Here is a 19,288-nt window from a genome sequence, read left to right as displayed (position 1 = left end):
CACAGTAATAAATGTTTACCTAATGCTAATTACAAAACGTAAAACGATAATTTATGTTCTGTTAACATATTTGTTTAGTGTTTTATTTTATTTTTATTTAAATAGTATCCATTTTTTATTTACGTTCAAATATATATGTAGTGGACATTAATTCTTAAGAAAATATATTTAAGTTACAAACAAACACATACATACATATACTTGACTGCTTAACCGTTAAAGAAATTTGCACTTAACCCATTGGTCTGGTTTGCTGTTGGTAAGAACTGATATTCAAATTAACTGAAAAGAGAATGTGGAAATAGAAGATGTGTAATTTAGATTATATTGTACATATTCTCAAGGTTGGTATAGTAAACAATTAAAAAAAATACATATATATATATAGTAACATGGTTGTAAAGAACAGAACGGGACATTGAAACAAATCTAGATTAACAATAAAAGTCTAAATTATGAAATAGCTCCATATATATATATATATATATACATATATATATATATATAATTTTATCTATGGTACAGAATTTATTTGTCGTTTTGATTACATATATTCTATGTTTTGCCTAGTCTTGATTTTTATACCCTCCACCATATTATGGAGGGTATATTAATTTTGTCATTCCGTTTGTAACCCATCGAAATATTCATTTCCGACACTATAAAGTATATATATTCTTGATCAGGGTAAAATTCTAAGACGATCTAGCCATGTCCGTCCGTCTGTTGTAATCACGCTATCTTCTGAAGGAATTGAGATAGGGTGCTGAAATTTTGCATAGGGTTGTCTTTTGTCTACAGGCAGCCGAATTCGCTGAAATTTGGTACATTGGGTTCTTATTGGGTACTAAGTGTCTCCACAAAAAATTATAAGTATGGGTACAAGGTAGCCCCCATATAAAGGTATCTCCTAATTTTAAGTATTTTGGGGGTTTTGGTCGCATTTTTCCACCAAATTGGCTGTAATTTAGTATTTTGAGTTCTTAATAGGTACCAAATCTATCCACAAAAAGTTATGACTATAGGTCCATTTTTTCGGGTAGCCCCATATAAGGGTATTCCCAATTTTCGGTATTTTGGGGTTCTTGAGGTCGGTTTTCAACCGAATTCGCTGAAATTTGGTACATTGGGTTCTTATTGGGTACTAAGTGTCTTCACAAAAAAATATAAGTATGGGACCACTTTTTCTGGTAGCCCCCATATAAAGGTACCTCCTAATTTTCAGTATTTATGGGGTTTTGGTCGCATTTTTCCACCGAATTGGCTGTAATTTAGTATTTTGAGTTCTTAATAGGTACCAAATCTCTCCACAAAAAATTATGACAATAGGTCCATTTTTTCGGGTAGCCCCCATAAAAGGGTACCCCCAATTTTCGGTATTTTGGGGTTCTTGAGTGCGTTTTTTAATTTGCTGCAATTTGGTATTTTGAAGTCATACATGGTAACAAATCTCCCTACCAAAAAATGTTAATATTCGTACCCTTTTTGGGGTAGTCCCCATATAACCCCTTTTTATATTAAAATAGATATCTGATTTGTGCCGCGTTTTGAGTTTGGTTCTAAGACTCTGTTGTAATCGTTTCTCCTGCGGAGGATAGCGAGATAAAAAATTATAACGTAAGGTTCGATAACGAACTATACCCACATTTAGACCTAGTCCCTGTGTGAAGGTTCCAGAAGGAGTGGATTGATATTCCCCATCTTTGAATTTGAACTAAGTTTGGAAGAAATAAGATGGGCAAAGTTTGGATGAAATCTAAAATTTTCTGAAACCAATATTTCGATGAGGCAAATTTTCACGGTGTAAATTGTATACACCCTCATTATCCATAAGGCTGATGGTATAATTATCCATTAAAAATTTCTGAAATTTGTATTGTATATTTTCATTTCTAGTACCTGTCAGTATATCTATGGTGGAGGGTATCCTTTTCCACTTGTTCTTACTTAAATGTGTCTTGTTTTGCGTCATTATACCAATTATATACAATATTAAATTTTCGGTTCAGCTTGCTGCTCGCAATTGCTCGAAATAATTTGGATAATACATATGCGAATTTTATAACATCAATGCAAAGTCCTTAACAGTGTCTGAAGTGCTGGATTGCAAAACTTGCTACAATTGAGTTAGCGGAAAGATTATAAAAAAGAGAAACAGTAGACAAATAAACGGTTACAAAAATAACAACCACCAAGTGAGGAGACATACAGAGAACAATACCAAAACAGAACACAGTCGAACAAGGAGTGGTGGTGGTTTTTTTTCGTGGGAGGAATACATTTGTTTTCGTCAAAAGAGAGAGAGAGAGAAAGGAAAAATGAGAGCAACTATTAGATTGAAATATTTTATTGAAGTGAAAAAATAAAAGTATTTTCCAAATACATGTACATACATGAATAGAGTCTACTATGTTACAAATCCACAATATAGAATACAGTATATATTAATTTGTTAAACACATATTTCAACACTTTCCCTTGTTTAATTTATTAATATTTAAGCGATTACATAGGGATTGTAAACGTGGCTTTGGTAGGGGTTTGGTCATTAGATCAGCTAGTTGATTCTCAGAAGAAACTTGCAATGTTGATATTAAACCTTCCGTAACCTTTTCACGTATGAAGAAATGTTTCAGGTCAATGTGTTTTGTACGCTTATGAAATTCTGGATTCTTTGCCAGACGTATTGCAGCCGTATTGTCAATTTTTATCACTGGAATTTCATTGTAATTTATTATATCCTTAAAAAGTCGTTTAAGCCATATTACTTCTTTTGAAGCTTCACTTGCAGCAATAATTTCTGCTTCAGTTGTTGAAGTTGACACAGTTGGTTGCCTTTGACTTATCCAAGATATAGCTCCACCTGCAAAAGTGGCAACAACACCTGTTGTGGATCGTCCAGTGGTTACGCATCCGCCGAAATCAGCGTCACTATAACATTCTAATATCTTTGGTCCTTGCTTCTTATAAGCTATTCCAACATCTATGGAACCAGCAATATATCTAAAGACTCGTTTAAGTCTCTGAATATCTTCAGAAGTGTAGTTTTCAAGATACCTTGATAAGTTACCGACGCTATAGTCTTGTTCCCAACATTAGATACATGAGAGCACCTACTGCTTGTCTATATGGAAATTCAATTGTTGCTTTCCCTGCTCTTGTATCACATTTGATTGTGTTTTCCATTGGCGTTGAAACTGGCCTGCACTCTGAGAAATTAAATCTCTCCAGAATTTTCTTTGCATAGGCTTTCTGAGATATTTTGATTTGATCATCGCTGTTTTCTATTTCGATACCAAGAAAATATGATGCGTCATTGCTAACGATTTTGAACTCCGATTTCTTAAGGAAATAATCCAATTCCATTTTGTCCGAACATAGAGAGCAAGGATTAGCTTTTTGCCACATTTCTCCCTAGTATATAAACAACTGTCTGCGGAACTGGTTTTAAACCCAAGATTTTTAAGAAAAATTTCCATTCGTTGGTTCCAGCATCTGGGTGCTTGCTTCAAGCCGTATAGACTTCGTTTTAAAAGGCAAACTCTATTTGTGCCATCATTAAAACCATCTGGTTGTTCCATGTAAACTGTCTCGTTCAGTTCACCATAGAGAAATGCTGTAGCTACATCGAATTGTGACAAATGTAATCCTTCAGTTGCAGCAATACTTAAGACTGATCGTATACTAGACATCCTTGCTACTGGACTGAATGTTTGATCGTAGTCTACTCCTTCTTTTTGCTTAAATCCTTTTATAACCAATCTTGCCTTGTACTTCTCAATACTGCCATCTGGTCTTGTTTTGATTCGATAAACCCATTTTGACGGGAGTGCCTTCGCTCCTTTGGGAAGATTCGAGAGTACCCAGGTATTGTTTTCCATTAATGAACTCATCTCTAATTTCATGGCTTGAATCCAATAATTTCTCTCTGTACTTTCAACAGCTTCCGAATAACCTTTAATTTTTTCTGAAAATATCACATCTCTGGATATTTCTACGGCATTTCGCTCTTTGATGTAGACACGATATCTCTCATCGCCGTCATATCCAACAAGATATCCAATTATTGCCTTTCTATCCATCTTGCGACGTTGACTGGGAATATGAATATAGCATTTTGATCCGATTATACGAAGGTGTCTTATTCGCGGCTTCTTTCCATACCATAACTCGAATGGACTTTTATTCTCTTTAGATGATTTTCCTGTTCTATTTAATATGTATATGGCTGATTTGACAAATTCTGCCCATAGTGATTTTGGAAATTCTATATCCTTGTTTGAGTTCATAAATGTTCTCGCCATCTCTACAATGGTTCTATTTTCTCTCTCAGCACCACCATTCTGTTGAGGTGTATATGGAGCGGTAAACCTTTGACTCACTCCATGTTTCGCTAGAATATCCTTTACATCTGCATTGGAAAATTCACCACCATTATCACTGAGCAATGTTTTTATGTTGTGTCCTTGGCATCTGGCATGAGCAAGCATTTTTACCAATGTATCCTTTACATCAGATTTGTTCTTCACAATATAACCGTATCTAAATTTTGTGAAGTTGTCCTTATAAACGACTATATACTTATATCCTCTAAATGATGATGGAAATGGTCCGCAAACATCGGTCGATATTAACTCTCCTGGGGATTTCGCAGTTTCGCGTTTACCAAATGGTAATCTTGACAACTTACCAAAAATGCAAGGCTCACAGATTTCATTGCTTTTCTTTACCCTTATTCCCATCTCATGTTCTAGTTTCTTCTTAACGTACTGTTTATTTTGGTGTCCCCATCTTTCATGGTATAATTGCAGCTTCGACTTTTCTATTGAACTTGAAGCACATTGATTTACAGATATCTGATGAAAATCTATTTTATATAAAGTTCCATTTGCCTCTCTGTGTCCATATAAAACCGTTTCTTCATTTACAAGCCTGCATTCATTTATTGTAGAATAAAACTTACTTGATGGGTTTCTATCATGTGAGGCCAACACAGAAAAAAGGTTTCTGGATATACCAGGAACATACCATACATCATAAAGTTTTACTGTCTTCTCGACATCCTTTACTTTTGACAAAAATTGAATTGTACCTTTTCCCATTGCATGTAAAGTCTCTTTGCCTGCAGCTTGTATAGAATGAGATTCTTTGAAAGATTAGTAGTCGATAAAGAATTCTTTTGAATTTGTTACATGCCTTGTTGCACCATTGTCAATCCAACAATCATTGACGGATATGCTCAAATTAACTTCTTTCGTTACAGAATGAAGGGCAACATTGGAACGATGGTCTTGGCTTACTGATGGCTTTGACTTACATGGTTTTCCATCAGCTATCCACTTTCTGCAGTCTTTAATCCAATGCCCCTTTTTCTTGCAGTAGTGACAGGTTCCATCTCTCGTATTATTTCTAAAATTCTGCATATTTTTCCTTTTTTTCTCATTCAGAGCTAATGCTTCTTGTTTTTCCACAATTTCATCTTCAGATTTCTTAAAATTCCTTTCAAACAAGCAGAGCTGCATAAGTAGTTCATCTAAGGACTTGTCTTCATCTCGTGTGAGCATCATCCAACTTGATTTGAACATTTCAAATGATTTAGGCAATATGTGTAGAATCTTGCAGATCAGAAGTAATTCTGGCAGCTCCTTTTCTCCTTTTATTATCAAGCCAGAATTGATTTCATTCCACAAGCTTTTAAGCTTGGATATATGTGTAGAAACGTCGTTTTCTGGTATCCATTCAAACGAGAAAAGCTCCGTGCACATTTTGAATAACTGATCTTTAGATGTTGCTTCAAATTGCTGATGTAACGCCTGCCAGACATCATATGCAGATTCTTTATCCATGACTTTCATGAAAATTTCATCTGAAATAGTGCTTGTGATCAAGCTCTTGGCATAGCTGTTAGCTTTTCTGTAGAAATCACACCGCTTTTTGTGGTCCCTCATTTGGGATTCTGTAGCTCCTTCTTCTAGGGGTTCCGGTTTTGTAATTCTGCGCTCAATTACATCCAAAGCTCCCTCGTAAAAATCTAGAAGATCCTTGACCTTTCGCTTCCAAATAGGCCATTCCGACTCTCCACATAACGGCTTCACGTTTTTGCAAAATTCCATTGTTTGCTCCTTTCTGATATTTATTTTTCACAGAATCTTAAGAAAATTTCTTTTAATATTTATTTTTCTTTTTTTTTATAGACTTCAAAAAATGTTAATAAAATTCAATCTATTTTTATCGGGCTGGCTGGGCTCATAACCTATTAGATTGAAATATTTTATTGAAGTGTAAAAATAAAAGTATTTTCCAAATACATGTACATACATGAATAGAGTCTACTATGTTACAAATCCACAATATAGAATACAGTATATATTAATTTGTTAAACACATATTTCAACAGCAACTAGTGTTAAAGTAGAACATAGGTGCCCAAAATTAAAATGCGTTAGTATGTGTAAGAGAAAACAGAACAGTACCGAACAAAATTGTGTGTACATTTTGGTGGTCGGAAAAATTATTGAATAATTTAATTTTTGTTATTATATAAATTAAAAGCATTATTAAAAATGTTTTTATATGAATTACAAATTGTAAATGTCACAAAAATCTAATAAAGTTTACAAAGTAGCATATACCGAGATAATAATCATATTATAATACTAAATATTAATATTAAATACTACGATAATAATCAAATATTTAATTCTTTTAACAACAGCAATTGTTCTGTTGTTTTTAAATTTTTTTAAACATACAAAACGCATTTTGAATAATAAAATAAAAATCCAAATATACTGAAACACTTTTATCCCTAAGTGTTATTTCGTTGATTTTTTAGTTGTGCGGACACGACGACGTGCGCGCACCCCAGCATGTGTTCATTCGTTGCCTGTCAAACAACGACTGACTGAAAGAGCATAACAATGTGTGTGAATAGGCAGCTACTTTTAAGTATACTGATGGGCCTAATTGAAGTAGAACGAAGTATGAAAATAGTTTTGATATTCATGAATTTTTTACATTTTTTGGATAAAATAGTGGCTTTCTCACTTTTAAAGGAGGGAAAAATAAACGATGAATGAAATTATGAAGATATTCATTAAATTTTTCCTGCATAAATACTGATAGTGGTGAAAGCCCTTTCCTTGATGTTTTATTGGTAGGGTCATTTTGTTATAGACAATATATGAAGTATTTTGAAGTTTACAACCAATCATCTTAATTTGTAACGACTATACATGCAATTACATTTCTCTGCGGATAGAAAACCTACTGAAAACATAAAAACATTTAGTAAAGTTGGTCCTATGCGATATACAAAATTGGCAACATCAACATCATGGAGAATCTAAAATGCTATATATATGATTTGTTTTTGAAGATTTGTTTAACATCTAAGAAACAAAAAATGCCTAATTAGAGTCACTTCGAATAGAATTTTATTATAATCAGGAGGTATTGCATTCTGCCTCATCCATAAGCTGATGAAGCAGAATAGATATTGACGAAGAATTTCGCTTTTAATTTTGAATTTTAATATATTAATTCCATAAAACAATTTTTTTATAAACAACACAGCAATATAAAATGGGTTGTAATAAACTCTAATTTTACGTACCTATTAGGTGCATCTCTTATATAAACACCTATCTTATAACTGAGTCTGCTATTTTAAACGGGCTGGACAAAAGTGTTATGTTGTTGGCTAAAAAGAAAAATTAAAGTTACAAAAAGGTACATTAAAATTTATAGCTTCGAAATATCGTAAACTAAAAATAAAGAAATAGTCTATTGAGAATAGAAAAAATCCTAAAAATTTCAGTTAGACGATTCTAAGGAAGTTTTGATAGTCCAGCACTTAATTTTTTGTTTTAATTTTAATTTGTTGTTTTAATGCCGAATGAAATAATAGGTTCTATGTTTACTATAAAGACATTATGGCTTTTAGGTTTATATATCATTTAATGACATAATTATGTATATAACACATAGAAACTGTGATTATTTTGAAAAGTCGAATACCTTCAACAAATTTACACAGAATATACACTCTTTCGATAATGCACTGATTTTGAAATAATCGAAATAATCACCAAATATTAGTCAGACGATATACATCTGTCAGCAGAACCCTACGGTTCTTACACATTTCACGTGTTGACAAATTTGAATTAACTTACCTTTTAAATATCGATTTGTATACTAATTGTTCTGGATCATGTGAGGACGCCGATCCGGAACTGCATGAACTGCCAACAGAATTTTCATCTCTTGGTGAATAGTCGCCATAGGAACGATTGGAACCGTTGCCATAGGTATTACCCTGAGGATGGTGGTTACTGCTGATGTTGTGGCAGGTAGCGGTCATATGGGCTTGAGTAGCGGTAAGCAAGAGATTCGTGGCCAACTGAACGTTCGGTATTTTCATATTCGGTGGAGTTTGGGGTGGAGTATCTGGTTGGGCTTCGGGAAACCCCATCCCCCGCTGGTGAGTCGTGGAGGGTGTTCGTTGTTGTTGCTGCTGTTGTTGGGTATGATGAACGTTTGGGACTTGCGTTGTAGTAGGCGGGGTGTTGGGAGAAAGCTGTTGAGAGTTGGACTGATGTGGATTGCTGTGGTGATTGTTGTTGGAAATGGATTGGCTGCTGCTGCTGTTGTGATTGTTGGTTGTATTGCTGATGTTGTTGCTGCTGTTGTTGTAAGGAGGCATATTGTTGGTAGCCATAGCCCCTAGAAAATTCTCGTAAGCTGTAGAGGGCCCCCGTGTATAGGGATTTATGCTGTAGTTTCCACTCATCATATTGCTGCTGTTGTTGTTGGTACTTTGTGAAACTGCCGGTATTAAACTGCTCATTTGCTGCAACTGCTGCATAGGATGCGACTGCTGCTGCTGCGACATTTGTTGTTGTTGTTGCTGCTGCAGATTTTGCCTCTGCTGCTGTTGCAGATGACTCATGTAGGCTGCCGAGTGTAGTGGTGGTGTTTTGCTGGCGACTGTGTCGGCTAAACTCCAGATTTTCGGCTTGCTGGCTGGAATTGGTACGCCACAGTCCCGGCTCATGGGGTTTTTTGGATCGTTAACATCATGTTTGCCAATCAAACTCTCACCGCTTGCATGCGGATAGCTGGAAGAGAACATTGACTGTTGGTGTTGATAGTAGGCCGGATGTTGATGATAGGGATGATAGCTATGCGGATGACTGGAACCAGGATAACCAGAACCGGGGAAATTTAAACCCATACGCAAATCGCCAGGATGATTGAGGGATTTCATTTGATGATCTTCATCTGTGGAATCGTGTTTGTCGAGATCTATGACACGAAAGAAATAAACACAAATATTAGATTAGAGCCATAAAATACCAGAAACAAAGGAGAATTTTTCTTTAATAAAGGAGTATATTCTAGCCCAGGAAAAAAATGAGTCGGAGAACCCATAAAGTCTATATTCATATACAGTATATATCGGATATAAGCACATCTCATATAAGAAAAGATTGTCAATAACACCGAGCTTATACTTTCCTTTGTCCGATTCCACATATAAGAAAGAAATTTTTTGGACATCGGTCCACGTTTTGGCATAGTGTCTATATTATTATACCGTACATTTACGATATTTTGATGCCATAGCCTCATTTTCTTACCGATGTGAATGTAATTTTGTACATCGGGTTCCTGAACGTTGAGAGACATTTTTATATAGCCCCCATATAAAGGTCCAGCAACAATGTTCGTATTTATAAGGTTTTAAACTAATATTCTACCTGTAATTTGGCATTCCGGATACTCGTAGCACGAAAAACAATGTTTGTATAAGTTTTTGGCATAGTCCTTATATAAATAAGGTCCAACCTCATTTTTAGATTATTGATGAAGAAAAGGCTTTTTCGTATTTAATATTATCATAAAACTTTGCCTAGTCTCGAAATTTAGTATTGTAAAATATATAAAGCCTATAGTTTCTGGTTTGGGTATCACATGATTTGCACCAACCTTACTTGTCCCAAATTCAGAAAGTCCATTGAACAATATTAATTTCTGTGTACTCACCCTTTCTACCAGCCAATTGACCCATTTGAGAATTTCCCGAGTGCATTGATTGCCCTTTAGCCGGCTCATCATCTTTGTCATCTTTATCGTCATCCGAATTGATGCCATCATCATCGTCATCGGTACGATTCTTGGGTTCCCATGTCATTTTGTTTTCCTTTTTCAGTCGTCTTCGAGCATTCGCAAACCAGGTGGATACCTGAGTCAATGTCATTTTCGTAATAATGGCTAACATTATTTTTTCTCCCTTTGTCGGATAGGGATTTTTCTTGTGTTCATTTAACCAAGCTTTCAAAGTGGCCGTTGATTCCCTGGTGGCATTTTTGCGTCGAGCTGCCAAATCGTAGGATGCTCCGTAGCTGTAAGAATTAAATTGAATTAAATTAAATTATATATTAAATTGTTTAAATATGAAAGAAATTTAAAAAAAAATTCTGCTTAAATTTAATTTTGGATTCTATTTAATTTCCAACCAGGTTTATCCCTACTTTTGAGTAAGGATGTACTCCACCGCTGTAACCAGAGTTTGAGTTTTTTTCCTAGACCATTTCTGTTTATTTCTTATCCTCTAGCCGTTTGCTGTCATTGCCTTTTTTGTTTTTGTCCAGCGGTTTTTATACACTTCATTTTTCATGGGATTTTTTTATGGCTATTTCGCTCCTCCGTTTTGTTGGCCATACATATCCCATTGGAGCAACAACTTTAAGAACCACCACGCACACACACACACACACAACGTATGTGCATGGAATTTAACAATCTCGTAAAACCAGAGGAGATGTTGTTTCCTAGAGTTCCTTGTTTTGTTCGTTTTATTTTCGCACTGTTTTTATGGCCGATGATGTGGTCATGTTAACGCCAAACCTTAGCAAGGTTCCTTTGCCCACTTATTATGCGTTGCATGATGTCCATTGCAATATTGTTGGCGTTACTTTCCCAGCAGTGTTGTGAATGGTAAGCAGCTGCAGGAGCAGCAGTTTATTTCAGTTGTGATTTTTTGTTGCCCAGGAAAGATTATCTTTGTATGTGTGTGTCTTTATAATTGAGAAAATCATTTTAATCATTATTTACCCAAAAAATTAAAGACATAGATAGTTGATATTTTCATTGAGAACACATTCAGTAATTTAAGATGAATACAACTGTTCAGATTGCTAGGTGTATTAAAGGTGCAGGATTGATATTTGTGGCATATTTTTCGCCATCTTGGAATTTAAGTGTGGAGTTTGTAATAGATTTACGCCATTTGTAAATCTATTACAAATTGGGTCCAAAGAAACATTAGGTCTAAAATCAATATTTCAACTTGTGGTAACAAAGTGTATATATTCTCATTAGCCGTATTGGTGAGGGTATTATATAAGCAAAGTAGCATAGTTGGAAGTTACCCAAAAATTGAAACTTGAAAAATTATAGAAACTCAAGAGAAATAAAAAATAATAAAATTCTAGGGACCGGGTCGTATATTTTATACCCTCCACCACGTGGGTGCATTCAAAATTCCTTAAGCCGATCGAAACGTTTATGTAAGGACAATGTTATGGTGTTACGTGATAAATGGTTGTTGACGCTTCCAAAAAATAGTAGTCAACATTACAGAGATTTTAGTTGGAAAACTCAAACGGATATTTTTAATTATTAAATTTATTTTTTTCATCACCAGGAATCCGATGTGTCTAATTATATTATAGTACGCTATGCTAAATTTCGTGCAAATGGAAAGATATATAAGGACTTTGGTACACCATTTGCTTAAAATCGGACGTAAATATATATATATGGGAGCTATATCTAAATCAGAACCGATTTTCACAAAACTTAACACACATCATTCTAGTCTTATCATTCTATATATGGACTTTGCTTTATTGAAATCGGACAAATATATATGGGAGCTATATCTATCTGAAATATATATATATTCTAGTCTCAATTCATTACGTTATGCCAAATTTCGTGCAAATCGAAAGAAATATAAGGCCGTTGGTGTACCATTTACCTAAAATCGGACGGAAATATATAGGGGAGCTATATCTAAATCCGAACCGATTTTTGTGAAACTTAGCACACATCATTCTAGATTCACTTAAGTGCGCTGTGCCAAATTTCGTGCAAATCGAAAGATATATAGGGACTTTGATGCACCTTTTACTTAAATCGGACGAGAGTAAGTATAGGGGTGCTATATCTAAATTTCAGCCGATTTTCATGAAACATATCACACTTCATTCTATATTCAATTAAGTGCGCTGTGCCAAATTTCGTGCAAATCGAAAGATATAAAGGGCTTTGAGGCACCATTTACTTAAAATCGGACGAAAATAAATATGGGAACTATATCTAAATCTGAACCGATTTTCCCCAATTTCAATAGGATTCGTCGTTGGGCCAAACAAATGAGCTGTACCAAATTTCATCAAAATCGAATTATAAATGCGACCTGTACTTTGTTTACAATTTAACACCAAGATACGGAAAGACGGACGGACTGACATGCATAAATTGACTCATAAAGTGATTCTATGCATATTCTCAAAAGGAACCTTTTGCATGTTACATATGCACAAGACACAATACCCTGTACCACAATACCCTGTTTGGTGAAGGGTATAAAAATTGATCCCCAAATACTGATCTTTGGAGTGTCGCGTTATATAGGGGCTTCCCTAAAAGCTGGACCAATATTGATAATTTTTAGTATGAAGATACCATGCCACAACCCAAAATAACAAATTACAACCAATGAGGTAGAAACATTTGCCCAAAACCATCAGAATACCGAATATTTCGAATAATACCGTTTGCAGTACCTAATATTCTATGACTGATAGAAAGCTCTATCTGAAATATTGGGATATAGAATTCAAAGGTAATGCCGAAGTTATGGCCAACATTTTAATATCGAGATATGACAATCGGTATAGTGCAGTATAGTAATATACCTCTTCAGAAAACATGTTCCTTCACTATATGAAGGGTATAAAAATTGATCCCCAAATACTGGTCTTTGGAGTGTAGCGTCATATAGGGGCTTCCCTAAAAGCTGGACCAATATTTATAATTTTTAGAAATTACAACCAATTAGATAGAAACATTTGCCCAAAACCATCAGAATACCGAAAATTTCGTGGTACTGATAATTTTTTGTAAGCAGATCTGATGGCCAAAGTGGATCCAAAATACAATTTACTGCTGATTCTTTTAAAAAAACCTATCCAAATCCCCCAAAAACTTGTAAAAAATTCCTGAATATATGGGGGTACCGTTATATGGGGGCTATACCCCGTTTGCAATAACTAATATTCGATGACTGATAGAAAGCTCTATCTCTAATATTGTGAGATATAATTCAAAGGTAATGCCGAAGTTATGGCCAACATTTTGATGCAGTTAATCGAGATATTAAAATCGGTATAGTGCAGTATAGTAATATACCTCTTCAGAAAACATGTTCCTTCACTATATGACACCTGAAATTCCGTATCACGGTCACTTGGGTTTACAAATAGGAGTAAACCGTCTAAACACTAAAATTTTTAAATTAATTTGGGACAATCGGACAAAATTTCCTCAAAAATATATTTGGTCACATAGACATAATTCCCAGTACGCAGTGTGGCTAATATTTCCCACATTAATGGCGATGTAAATTCACACATTTTGCGTGCGTTTGAAACGAACGATATATTGAACCTATAGACCCCTTTTGATATACCGATGGTCAAATCATGACTAGCTGATTTATTTGTAGCTTCAGTTCTGGCCAAATGATCTGGAAATTATGGTCGAACATAACGAAAATGTACGCCGGGAAGAGTAATTTGGTAATGTAGAAGTATGACTGTCCTAATGATGGTCTATATAATTGGACAAGATCTGAACGAGTAAGCATCTGCATAATGATAGAAAAATTATACAAATTGCATTCAAAGGTGTACAAGAGAAATTGCCTACATTTGAAAGAATATATTTAGCAATTAAATTCGAATACCATAATGTATGTTATCGTATATTCAAAAATATTTACAGGGCTTTAAATATTCTAATATTTTTCATTATTAGTGCAGGCACAACTTTGGACTAACTATCACAAAAATTTTTTCCGAATCGAAATGTGATACCCTACACATGATCGACCAGATCCTACTAAAATTTCCGTTCACTGGAATTTTTTTAAGTCTTTACGTTTTAATGCAAAGATTTGAATAATTCATTATCATTTAAGGGGACCCCCCCCCTTCCTCGGGGTCAAATTTTTTTTGATTTAATTCGAACCTACACTAATTCAAGAATGTCCCAACAAAATTTCAAGTGAAAATCTAAAGAACTCTTGAAAATATTGCCGATTTATTGTGTCAGCATCAAGTGACGGCTAAAGGGCTTCTCAAACTTTAAACGCGTTTTTCTCTTTTGCGAATGGCGGGCACGATAACTCAAAAGCTAATAACCCAATCATTTCCAAATTTTTACCAGGGACCGAAAATAACAGTTATTTTTTAAAATGCGAACAAAAAAATCTTCATGTTAGAGACATGGGACACCAATAGTGTCATATACCAATAGATTCGTGTTGAGGAGCCCATTAAGGATATTGAGTGATCTTGAGAAAACACTCTCAGTTCCCATGTTAAGGATTATTTTTTAACGGAAAAAATAAACGTTGATTTTTAACTGTTAAAAATGATTTTTATTTTTTCCGTCAAAAATAAAAGTCTTTTTGGGATTTTTATTTTTTCCGTCAAAAATAACAGTTTTTTTGGGACTTTTATTTTTTCCGTCAAAAATAAAAGTCTTTTTGGAACTTTTATTTTTTCCGTCAGAAAATAAAAGTCTTTTTGGGATTTTTATTTTTTCCGTCAGGAAATAAAACTCTTTTTATGTAAAGAAGTTTATACAACTTGTAATCAGTTATAAAATTACAATTTATAAATCTCTGTCCTTATTACAATAAGTGTACACATAAGTAATCAAGATCAAAGGTAAAAAATATTTGTTATAAATTTTTAAAAAATAGTCTAGTGTACCAAATCATGAATATAAATTAAAGAATCATTACCCTGACTATTAGGTCAAAGGTTATATAACTGGTACCAAACTCTATATGTTTATTTACGTAAAAAGACTTTTATTTCCTGACCGAAAAAATAAAAATCACAAAAAGACTTTTATTTTTGACGGAAAAAATAAAAGTCCCAAAAAGACTTTTATTTTTGACGGAAAAAATAAAAGTCCCAAAAAAACTGTTATTTTTGACGGAAAAAATAAAAGTCCCAAAAAGACTTTTATTTTTGACGGAAAAAATAAAAATCCCAAAAAGACTTTTATTTTTGACGGAAAAAATAAAAATCATTTTTAACAGTTAAAAATCAACGTTTATTTTTTCCGTTAAAAAATAAATAATTAAAGTGGATTTTTTTTATTTAGGTCACATAATAACAGTTATTTTTTACCTGATTTGATATAAGTTATAACCGTTACGGTCCCTGATTTTTACACGTTCCTCTGTGAGTGTATAGCTATCATATGAACTAGGATAAAGCCAATCGGCGAAGATCTTCCTTATTTTTAACTTGGTTTTTGGTCAAAAATCGGCGATTTTCCAAAAATATTTTTTCAAAGGTCAACCATTTTGTTATTTTTAGAGCGAAGTCAATAATCCTAGTTCATACGAGAGCCAGACATGTACTTTTTCTAACACCGTTGGAATTTTCGGATTCCGATGTTCCAGTTCCGCCATCAAAAATAAGGACGTTTCTTTAATTACAAAAAACAACAACAAAACAATAACAAATATTTTTTGTAAATTATTTTTCTTCTCTTTTAAATCTTCAAATATATATGTGCAAAGTTACAAACCTTAACAAGCATTAGTATTGATTTACCAGCCCATTGAAAATCTTGAAAAATGAAAATCGGGAATGGGTGGGGTTCCCTTAAAACATATTTCAAAAGCTCATTTGCGTATAATGAACGTAGCAACGTATACAATAAGTATACGCCACCATATCACATCACAATGAAGTTTCTTTAACAACCTACCTAATATTCTCCAGTTTTTTTTATTTAAAGCTTCAATAAATTTGAACATTGTTTTTATTATTTTTCAAAATACACAAAACATTTTCTGTGTGTATGTTTATCTAAATCAATATAATGCGATAAACTTGTAAAGTTTGTTCCAAGATACTCCCCTTGATTTTGATATTAGAACATTTGTTAGCAAAGAGCTTGAAAAAAAAATTAAAACAAAAAACAAAATAAATAAACAAAATAAACTCATGTTACATTTTTGTTCGAACTAAAAGCTAACAAAAGTTCACTTCTGTTCGCAAAATCATGACAGTGACAATTAAATTTCTACAACAAGAAAATAATTTCAAGTCTATAATCAACATGTTTGGGTGTGTGTGTGTGTGAGTGTGTGATTGTGGCCTCGTACAACTCCCCAGTTAAGATATGAAATCTAAATTGTTGAATGATGTTGTTGTGGCTCTAATGATTTGTTTTTCATTTTTCGTTTTTCTCTCTGTGTGCTGAAATGTTTGACCGGTGTAACTGAGCTACACTCCTGCCTGACGCCAATTATGATGATCGACCATAAGGGACGCATTTGACGAGCCACATTGCATGTGTCACAAACATTTGTCAGAAAATGTGAACAGCAAACGGGCGAATCACCATTATTCAAGAAATGATTGGCCGACTGACTGGCTGACTGTTGCTTCACGGGCTACCTAAACTCAATGCATAAGCGAAACATTTTAATAGTTGCCTTTGTGCCCATCACGAATTCAGATAGCTAACATGCCGAACTATAATTTGTCGATACTGCTATTATTGCACATAAACAAAAAATAAATATTAATAACAGCCTGTTGTTAAAACCACAATTCATAAAGTGGGTGGCAATTGTGTAATGGAGAAAAATAATAATAGCAACAACTGCAACTGAAGTTTTTTTTCATATCTGTTTTCTCCATTTGTTATTGTTATAGGGCAACACAATCTTGTTAACAAATCACAAATACTTGTTCACACACAACTCACTCGCCTACAAAGAGCGAGAGGTAGCACCAGCCAAGTCTACCTGTTTAAGTTCAGTTTTGAGCCTTTGCAACTATAAATAGTTGGCCAAGACAAAAGCGAAGCTTAACCAAAGTCATGACTGATATAATTAGCAAACGTAAATGCTTCACTTGTGTAAATATGAACTATAATTAAATTATTTGCGTTTGTTTTTAGTTATTCTTCATGTGTATGCTAAAGGTACGCATTATTTGTAACATTCGTAATAGTATCTAACAACAGCAATACCAATTGCAATTATTAGAATCTGGAACGTCGTTTGCTTACTCTTTTGAAAGGTTAGACACCCATGAAGCCATAATAGAGTAATGTTTGTTTATTTACATTGGTCAAATTTAATCTGGCCGGCAGTGCGTGTATGTACATGTGTATCAAACAGCACTTATACAGTGGTCTACTCTATAAATAGAAATGTGTTGTTTTTGTAGTTGGTATCTCTCATTAGAAATCTTATGTAAGACATAATTTTAAATCCACGCCTTATGTACAACGCTGAAAAATATACTTTGAAAAATCAACGCCCAATGTAAAAAACTGAAAAAATATATTTTGAACCAGTGAGCAGAGCAGTATAGTCGGACGAGGCCGACCATATGATACCCTACACAACTTTCACGAAAATCTAACTTTCTGTGGTTATATATTCTGAGCATGGAAATATTTCGCTATATTTGCACCCTCTTGACCGACTAGAGATCAACAAATATTACTAATATTCAGTAAATCCCTTCTAATTACTTGTCCAGATTCCCTTCACCGTGGGTTGTGTTATGATGTTCGAATTTCAATTGTGGCCTATATATTGACTAGAAATAACACAGAAAGTTAAGTTTACTTCATCCCAAAATTATTATCTGATCATCACGGAAAATTATAGACGTTGTCCTTGACAATACCTGGATCCTCATGGAAAATGTTAAAGCGATCAGCGCTATATTTCCGCCCTCCAGTGTGGTAATGGGTTACTAAATAATGTCTGAATACGTAAGCACCTGTAAATATTTGAGTGTAACTCCCACATCTGAGGACATACCACATATAATTGGTATCAATTTAAAGGTCAAACACTCATCTTAAACATACTATCAACTCCTCGGGTCTAGGTCCTTAAGGGGCAAATATATACGCCATAGAATACAATATTTGTAATTTTTCACACAAAAGTCAGGGTCCATTTGACCCGCTAAATGTTGACGGATCTGTATCAAAACAGCCATGCTTATTCTTTGGCCAGATCCCCTTCTCCATTTAAAATTTCGCGATGTTTGTGCCTTAATTGCGGCCTCTGGAGCGACCAGAAAATCAGACAAAAATTTAGTTTTTGGTCCATTTCATCCCCTAAATATTAATCGATCTTTACCAGAAACAATAGGGGTCTTCATTCGGCAGAACCTATCCTACATGCAGATTGGCCCATCGTGAAGATTGGTCCATAACTGTGGCCTGTATCGTGTTTACAAATTATAATGGACAGACGGACGGACGGACACACATGTCTAGATCGACTCAGATAGTTGAGATATAACGATCGGTATACTTAAAGGTGGGTCTAGGACCAAGATTTCGCGGCGTTACAAACTTTTGGGGCTGCACAAAGCTATAATACCCTGACAACATAGTTGTGTAGGGTATAAAAATCCACACCTTATGTATACCTCAGGAAAATATTTTTAAAAATGTACGCCTTGTGTAGACCCCAGAACAAAGATTTTTGAAAATCCACGCATTGTGTAGACTCCAGAAAAACCCCAAAATATATATTTTTTAAATCCACGCCTTGTGTAGACCCCAAAACAACATATTTTTTAAATCCAAGCCTTGGTAGATCTCAGAAAAAATGTATTTTTATAAAAAATATTTTTTTTAAATCCAAGCCTTGTGTAGACCCCAAAAAATATATTTTTTTTAATCCACGCCTTGTGTAGACCCCCAAAAAATATATTTTTTTTTAATCCACGCCTTGTGTAGACCCCAAAAAATATATTTTTTTAATCCACGCCTTGTGTAGGCCCCCAAAAAATATATTTTTTTTAATCCACGCCTTGTGTAGACCCCAAAAAAACATTTTTTTTTAATCCACGCCTTGTGTCGACACCTAAAAAAATATTTTAAAATCCACGCCTTTTGTAGACCCCAAAAAACATATTTTTTT

At 34.2% G+C, this 19,288-nt stretch overlaps 1 protein-coding gene across 1 annotated transcript in view; it reads right to left on the bottom strand.

Moving 5' to 3' along the window:
• Window positions 1-232: 232 nt before the first annotated feature.
• Window positions 233-19,288, bottom strand: part of LOC133329275 (homeobox protein araucan) — a 64,028-nt gene continuing 44,972 nt past the window's right edge. Inside the window, exons 4-8 of the mRNA XM_061537765.1 lie at window positions 10,051-10,409; window positions 8,178-9,309; window positions 3,554-4,095; window positions 2,510-2,713; window positions 233-282 (exon numbers count right to left, since the gene is read on the bottom strand). Coding sequence (XP_061393749.1) covers window positions 233-282; window positions 2,510-2,713; window positions 3,554-4,095; window positions 8,178-9,309; window positions 10,051-10,409 — 2,287 coding nt within the window. The remainder of the gene's footprint in view (window positions 283-2,509; window positions 2,714-3,553; window positions 4,096-8,177; window positions 9,310-10,050; window positions 10,410-19,288) is intronic.

The sequence above is a fragment of the Musca vetustissima genome, unplaced genomic scaffold (assembly GCF_032173495.1).
Source record: "Musca vetustissima isolate MV318-11 ecotype Yass unplaced genomic scaffold, APGP_CSIRO_Mvet_v1 utg11182, whole genome shotgun sequence".
Lineage (NCBI taxonomy): Eukaryota > Metazoa > Arthropoda > Insecta > Diptera > Muscidae > Musca > Musca vetustissima.
The sequence above is the reverse complement of the archived record's forward strand: the minus strand, read 5'-3'. Positions and strand labels throughout refer to the sequence as shown.